Source organism: Dipodomys merriami, unplaced genomic scaffold (genome assembly GCF_024711535.1).
Source record: "Dipodomys merriami isolate MVZ:Mamm:240054 unplaced genomic scaffold, mDipMer1.0.p SCAF_263, whole genome shotgun sequence".
Classification (NCBI taxonomy): Eukaryota; Metazoa; Chordata; class Mammalia; order Rodentia; family Heteromyidae; genus Dipodomys; species Dipodomys merriami.
This window is the reverse complement of record NW_027204082.1, coordinates 1,095,927-1,104,065: the sequence shown is the minus strand read 5'-3', so window position 1 is coordinate 1,104,065 and position 8,139 is coordinate 1,095,927. Positions and strand designations below refer to the sequence as shown.

General features: G+C 42.0%; 1 protein-coding gene across 1 annotated transcript; it reads right to left on the bottom strand.

Annotated features, from left to right (window-relative positions):
* Positions 1 to 7,221: 7,221 nt before the first annotated feature.
* Positions 7,222 to 7,871, bottom strand: LOC138837145 (golgin subfamily A member 2-like). Its single transcript, XM_070035943.1, has 2 exons — positions 7,731 to 7,871; positions 7,222 to 7,575 (listed from the first exon to the last, which is right to left on the bottom strand). Exons 1-2 carry the CDS (start codon positions 7,869 to 7,871, stop codon positions 7,222 to 7,224), a joined length of 495 nt encoding a protein of 164 aa, XP_069892044.1.
* Positions 7,872 to 8,139: the final 268 nt, after the last annotated feature.

Genomic DNA, 8,139 nt, shown 5'->3' with positions numbered 1-8,139 from the left:
ATGAGGGTTATGATGGCTTCATAGAATGAGTTCGACAGTGAACTTTCTCTTTCAATTTCATTGAAGAGTTGGAGGAGTATTGGTGTGAGCTCTGCTTTGAAGGCCTTGTAGAATTCCACTGTAAAACCATCTAGTACTGGGCTTTCCTTAGATGGGAGGTCTCTTATTGCTGTTTCTATTTCAATGCTTGATAGGGGCCTGTTAAGATGGTTTAACTCATCTTGATTTAGTTTTGGCATGTCAATATTTGCTAGGAAAAGGCCCATTTCTGCCAAGTTCTCAAACTTATTAGCATAAAGTTTTGAGAACTATTCCCTTATAATGTTCTGAATCTTGGTTGTTTCTGTGGTGATGGTTCCATTCTCATCGCTGAGTTTATTTATTTGGGTGTGTTCTCTTCTTTTTCTGATAAGACTTGCTAAGGGTCTGCCAATTTTGTTTATTTTTTCAAAGAACCAACTCTTTGTTTTGTTGATTCTTTCTATGGTTTTTTTGGATTCTAATTCATTTAATTCTGATTTAATTTTAATTATTTATTTCCATCTACTGGATTGGGGTTTATCTTGCTGCTCTTTTTCAAGGAGGCTCAGATGTCTCATTAAATTGTTGGTTTCAGATCTCTCCAATTTGTTGATGTAGGAACTCAGAGCTATAAACTTGCCCCTAAAACTGCCTTTGCTGTGTCCCAGAGGAGCTGGTAATTTGTGTGTTCATTTTTGTTAAATATCATGAACAATTGAATTTCCTTTCTAATCTCTTCCATGACCCACTCGTGATTCAGCAGTGTGTTGTTCAACCTCCATGTGTTACAGGATTTTCTTTGGTGGCTTTTGGTGTTGAGTTCTAATTTTATTCCCTTGTGGTCTGAGAGAATGCAAGGTATAACTTCAATGTTTCTGAATTTGGACAAGTTTGCTTTGTGGCCTAAAATGTGGTCTATTTTGGAAAATGCTCCATGTGCTGCTGAGAAAAACGTGTATTCTGATGCTGCTGGGTGAAATATTCAGTAGATGTCTGTTAAATCTAGTTGATCTATGCAGTTGTTTAGATCTGTGGTTTCTCTGTTGAGTTTTTGCCGAGTTGTTCTATCTAGTGGGGAAAGTGGTGTGTTAAAGTCCCCAACAATTAATGTCTTTGGATCTATGTGGGATTTGAGGGAAAGTAGTGTTTCTTGGATAACTTTGGGTGCTTTGTTGTTTGGCGAATAGATATTTATTATTGTAATATCCTCCTGAAGGAGAGATCCCTTAATTAGTATGTAGCGACCTTCTTTATATCTTCTCACGAATTTTAATTTGAAGTCTATTTTATCTGATATTAGGATTGCAACTCCCACCTGCTTATGGGGGCCATTTGCTTGGTAGATTTTGTTTGAGCCTTTCACATTGAAAATGTCTTTGTTTTTATGGACACGATGTGACTCCTGAGGGCAGCAGATAGAAGGATCTTGCTTTTTAATCCAACTAGACAGTCTATGTCACTTAATTGGAGAGCTAAGTACGTTAATGTTGAGAGATAGGACTGAGAGGTATTTGGGAGTTCCTGCCATTTTATCCACCTTCTTGGGGGCTGCGGCAACTGGGTTCTTCCTATGGTTCTTGGATTCTCAGTTTGGGTGCGGTTTCTTGGCCTTTATTGTGGTCTTGTTGGTTTTCTATGTGTAGGACATCTTTAAGAATCTTTTGTAGGGCTGTTTTGGTGGAGATATATTGTTTCAATTTTTCTTTGCTATGGAAGGTTTTTATTTGACCTTCGGTTATGAAGGAGAGTTTAGCTGGGTACAGAATTCTTGGTTGATAGTTGTTTGTCTTTAGGGCATGGCATACATCATTCCAGGGTCTTCTTGCTTTGTCTCCACTGAGAAATCTGAGGTGATTCTAATTGGTTTCCCTGTTCTCCTTGACAGCTTAAGGATCTTTTCCTTGGTCTGAATTGATCCTGTGTGGATTATAATGTGACAGTGGGATGTCCTATTCTAGTCTGGTCTATTTGGAGTTCTAAAAGCTTCTTTATCTGAATAGGCCTATCTTTTTGCATGTTTGGGAAGTTCTCTGCTAGGATCCTGTTAAACAAATTTCCTAGACCATTAACTTCTGTCTCTATGTGCTCCTCTACACCCATTATCCTCAGATTAGGCCTTCTGATGGTGTCTTCCAAGTGTTGAATAGATCTATCATATTTCTTGGATTTGTCTTGGATGGTTGTATGTTCTTTCTCTATAATATCTAGGCTGTCTTCAATCCCCAAAATTCAATCTTCTGCATGGTCTAACCTACTATCAAGACTTTCTACTTTGTTTTTTATTTCTTTTCCTTCTAGTTGTCGGCTTTGATGGCTTCAAATCCTTTGTTGGAGCTTTTTTTTAGATCTTGTATGAACTTCTTTACTTCCTTAATTTGGTGTTCATGTTTATTCACAAATCACTTAGTTGATTGGTTATGGTTTCCTTTGATTCCCATTCCTTCTGTTGGATTCCATTCAGCATTCCCTGACTTCTTTCAGCTCTCTGCTTATGGATTCCATGATCCTGAGTTCTTTCAGCTCTCTGTTTATGGATTCCATGAATGCCTTTAGTGATCTTTCTGTATTCTCATCCCGCTCTCTCAATTCCTATATTACTCTTTGATTAGCTTCTTCACGTTCACGCAGTTCCTGTAGTTCTCTTTGAGTGTTCTCAGCCTGCTCACGCCATTCCTGACTTTCTCTTTGACTGATCTCAGCCTGCTCACTCCATTCCTTATTTCTCTTTGAGTGTTCTCAAGCTGCTCATGCAATTCCTATATCAATCTTTGAGTAGCTTCCTCACGTTCATGATATTCCTGTATTAACCTTTGTTTTGCCTCCTCTCTCTCCCTATCACACTCATATAGAGTCCTTTGCAGGCTTTCAATATTTTCCTTTACCATGTTTACCAGTAGTGTTTGTAGAGCTTTTTGGGAACTCTCCTCTGGATTATTCATTATCTTTTCTGTCCCCTGGTTATATCATGAGTGGGAGTTGAGATACCCAGACTTGCCATTTTTCTTGGGTTTTTCCGGGTTGCTCTGCCCATTTAGGATGAAAGTAACACCAGTTTTGTGCTAGCACACTATTTTAAGGCAAGCATCAACCAAAGTCTGTAGTTGCACAGTCAAAAGTCTGCAGATACACTCTAGTTCAACAGATATAACCATTCAGCATCAAACAACTATGTATTAATGGGCTACGAACCGCAAAGAAGAATTTGGCAAACAGAAATTATTAGGTTTAGGGAGAGATGTGGGTAAAAATAGGCATAGAGAGATGTGGAAAGGCAGTGGGAGAGTTAACTAAGTCCTAATCTCAAAGTGGGAAATAGGTTGAATAGAATGATAGTAGAGAGAGAAAAAAAGAAGAAAGAGAAAGAAAAAAAGACAAAAAAAATAGAAAAACAAAGATTAAAAATTAAGAAGTGAAACACTTTAAAATTATGCAAATTGAAAACATAATATTCAGAGAAGAATGTGGATAGAATAAGAGAAGGAGAGGGATGGAAAGGAGATGTGAAAAACTTAAAAATAAGAATGCTTAAGGGGCTGGGAAGGTGGCTCAGTGCATGCATGAGGCCCTGGGTTCGATTCCTCAGCACCACATAAGCAAAAAGAAAAAAAAGCCGGAAGTGGCGCTGTGGCTCAAGTGGTAGAGTGCTAGCCTTGAGCTGAAGAACTGAGGGACAGCGCACAGGCCCAGAGTTCAGGCCCCACGACCGGACCCAAAATATATATATATATTATATAGGTATAAAGAGGTAGTACTGCTATTAGGGAATTTAAGTCTAAGAGGTTTTAAATTGAGTAATACATTTCTGGATTAAGTGTGTACACAATGGGGTTAAGGTCTAATAATCGACTATGGGTATATCTGAGGATGAGCAGAATAGCAATTAAGTCACGCAAACAAGAATGAAAGAGAAGGAAAAGTGAAAAGAATGAGAAGAAAAAATAAAAGGATCAAATGGTCAGTAGAGCTAAACAAAAAAAAATTTTTTTAAAGAAAAAAAGAAAAAAAAGTACACACACCTATACCCATAAAATAAAAATTATAAGAGGAAGAAAAAAAAGTTAATAGAAAACAAAAAAAAAATTTTTTTTTGGTCCAGTTGTGGGGCCTGAACTCTGGGCCTGGGCACTGTCCCTCAGCTCTTCAGCTCAAGGCTAGCACTCTACCACTTGAGCCATAGCACCACTTCCAGCTTTTTTCTTTTTGCTTATGTGGTGCTGAGGAATCGAACCCAGGGCCTCAGGCATGCAAGGCATGCGCTCTACCACTGAGCCACCTTCCCAGCCCACAAATTTTTCTTAAGTTAAAAATTTTTTAAAAAGTTTTAGAAAAAATTTTTTATAAAAGGTACAAAAAAAGAGTTCTTCGATTTTTTTGGGGGGGGGGAGGGGAGGGAATGGGAAGATCCTGTATCTCCCTTGTGTCCATAACCAGTCTCTTGTTGGAGTCTCTGGTCTGCTTGTGGTGTTTGATTTTCCTTGTGGCTTGGATGGTTTCTTAAGTCTGTTTGTTTGAGCAGGCAGAAAAATGCTCTGCTTTACCCAGGATTTTGTGATCCTCCTCCCAAGCTAGTTCAATGGGAGGGAGATCTGCTTTGAGTATCACAAAAGAGGGAGATGGCTGTTTCCTCTAGTTTGGAGATGCTGTGAGGAGACTAGGTTCTGGGTAGAGTTGAGGCCTTTCAGCAAACTGTAGCTTTTCCCTGAGGGGCTTGCTTCTGAGAAACTCACAGAGCCCAGCCTGGAGCCATTCTCAGGGTTTATGTTTACTGAATTTCAATTGATTGTCAAGGCTGCTGTTGGGAGGGGCAGCCTTTGGTAGTGGAGTGGGGGATGGGTGCCTTCCCTCCTCTGTTCCCTGAGAAGGAGTGAGGACGTTGGGCTTCTACTCACACTGGAGTCTTGGTTCCTGGGTCATCTCTGGTCTGCAAACTGCAGGATGAAGATGTCTGCTCCTTGTTAGTTTTTGCTGATGTTGAGTGGAATCCACTTGCCCATCCCGTCTGGTGCCTTTGTCCCGGACTCTCTGTGTTGCAGGTATGGTGGCTATGGCGGCCACCACGGCTGCTGCCATCACAGCCACAGCTGCTGGCAAGTGCTCAGATCTGTCTCCTTGCCTGGATTTTCCCTCTCTGGCCTAAATCTCTGTCCTGTGATGGTACACTTGGGGTGATTCTCTGGCTTAAGACTGTTCACTGGAACACTAAAACTGCTTTCTATGCGAGAGCTTGTTTAGCCTCCAGCTTCTCCTCTGCTCCTGGATGGCTAGCAGACTCCACCCTCCTTGCAGCAAAGTCTCCACCCAGTACCTGCATTACCTAGGCAATTGGAACACCTGGAAGAGGTCACATCTGCATCTGCTGAGGTCACATCTGAATTTGATGTGGCTACACCTTTCTCTGCCCATACTCTAGATAAGGCCTAGCCCAGGCCCAGACTCTCTCTCTACTCTTTTCTAGCTCTTTTCCGGCTCTTTTCTCTCTCTTTCCTCTCACTTTCCCAGCTCTCTCTCTTTCCCAGGCCTTTCCCAGCCACGTGGAGTGCCAACCTTGCCTGGTCCCAGCAGGTCTACTGAATAAACCTACCCCTTACCTGAACACCACATTCATGGTGTGGTTCTTAGCTACCTCTTTTTAAAAACCTAACAATAGAGATGCTTGATATTCTCACTATAGATGTTCTATAATTTTGTATATTATTCTCCATTACATTTCTGCATTTCTTTGCTATATGTTTTTCCACTACAGGACACCTCCATTTGTTCTATTATTTCTTTTTTCCAAACCATCAAATTTAATAACTTTTTCTTCTCTCTCAGTTTGTCCTTTTTTTTTTCACCTCAGTGTACTGCCATCATACTATATTAAAATACAAACAAGAAAATTAGTGTTGCTGGTACAGAGTACAATTTTTAATGCATATATGCACCACATATGCTAAATAATGAAATACCTCATTTGAGGAAAAGCATAAATGTTTCCTTTAAAAAAACCTAAAGAATTATGAATACTACTCCATAAATCAACATGACAATATATCAGAAAATAATATAATGAGTATGCTAATATGGAAGTAACATAAAATAACATCACTAAAATAATATGTTAATAGAGAACTATGTCATCACTCCCCATTTTCCTTTGTAAAGAATTTTCATCAGGAGGGCCCCTTCCCTGGAAACCTGCTCTGTGGTGGGCTTGTCCAGGGAGCAAGGCACCCCAGCCTCTCTTTGGGCATGCTCCATATTGTCTTCAATTCTCACCTCTTCAAAACCTTGCTGCTCTTCCATAACTTCCATCTTTGTGGCACCTGACATGTCCAAGGTGTCCTCCGTAGTAAAGGTCTGGGTGGCTGGCAGCATCTTGTCTTAGAAATCTGTGCCCTTATCTGTAAGGCACAACAGCAGCTCCTGCAGCTCCTTCTTCTTTTCCCTCTTCTCCTGGAATAGCCAGTTAATACACTCATCTTTGTCCTGATCGAGCTTGTCCAGGATTTCCATCTGTTCTTTATAGAAAATGATAGACTCTTCAATGGCAGTACTGTGTTCTGAGAGCTGGTTGCTTCCATGTTGGAAGTGATCCTCTTAACTAGAGCAGTCCACCTTGTTGGGCAGATCATGGATGAAGCAGATTTTCAGCTTCTTCTTGGACATCTGTGTGTCCTGTTTCCTATTCCCAGAAATGCCTGCTCTTGGGGAAGAGGGCCTGGAGCTCCAGCTTTGGCACTGGACTGTCAGGTTCCCCAGGCATCGGCAGTGGGCCTGCTGCTCCTGAAGCTCTGGCTGAACTTCATCTTCTTTGATTCAGCAAATGATAGCAACTTCAAGGTAAAATTCCCACATGGTTTGTGAGTTGTCTACATCCTCTGGGATAGTCACATCAGGGGAGTTGCCTCCTTACCCATCTCCTCTTCTTTGCTCACTTCACCTTCTCTAGGGAAAGCCAGGAAGCTCAGCTGGGCCACCAGCTGTTTATCCCGATGTCTTGTTTCTTTCAGGCATTTCAGTGTGTACTGTAACTTTTGAGGTACCATTTGGTTCTCCAACTTGGTCTGTACTGCTTCAGCTGCTCAGCAACTGGGTCTGCTACAGCAGATGCTGCTGTATCTCTGAGGTCAGCTGCTGATTGGAGGCCGTGTGCTGTTCACAGGTGGCTCTCAGCTCCTGCAGCTGGTACAGGTACTGGTCATGCAGCTTCTGCAGATTCTAAGCCCCTTGGTGGTTTAACTCAACCACTTCTTTCCATTCTTCTAACTTCTCCTCTTGCTGGTCCAGCTTCCACAGATATTTCTTTACCTGCTGCTCTGAGTGCAGGATACTGGCAAGCTCCTCCTTCTCACTACTCAGCCTGTGGAAGGCATCCTGCAGCAGGGCCAGCTGATCTGTCAGCTCTTGGTTGTGCACAAGTGTGCATCTCATGGTCTCATGTTCCCTTTCCATTATCTCAAGGATATTGTGTCGATCCTCAGCATGTTGATCCCATTCCTCGGCCTTCTCCAGCATCCACAGCTGCTCCTGCTGCTCCAGGTTCTGGAGACTGAGGCTCTGGTTTTCCTCTATCTGGATGTGAAGTTGTTCTTTCAGGTTCTTGAGCTCCTTCTACAACTGGAAGGTCTAGGCCTGCAGCTGTTGCTCTGCCTGTGATGGCCCTGCAGGGAGCTGCTGGAGAGGCAGCTCTGCCAGCTGCTTTCTCAGTTCCACCAAGTTGGCCTCACCCTTTGCTTTCTCTTCTCTCTCAATTGGCTCATCTGCTCCAAGAGCTGCTGGACCTTCTTCTTCCACATGGAACTCTCCAACCTCAGGTCCTCTGCAAAATTGTCTTTCTCCAACTTTAATTCTGTCACCAACTCTTTCATGTTGCCTAGTTGTCTTTTCAACCCTGCCCACTCCTCTTATGCTTGTTGTAACTCATGAATTTTGGTCTTCATGTCAGCCTTCTGTATCAGGAGCACTTCTAGCCTCTCCTGCAGCTCTTCCTCCAGTTTCTCTTCCTCCAGGTCCTCATGGCTCCTGACCTTTTTCTGGTACTGCAGCTTCACATTATTCATCTTTAATGAGCTCTAGGTTGCTCTTTTCAGTCTCATTCTTCATGAGACTGTAGAGACTACATACAATGTTATCTTT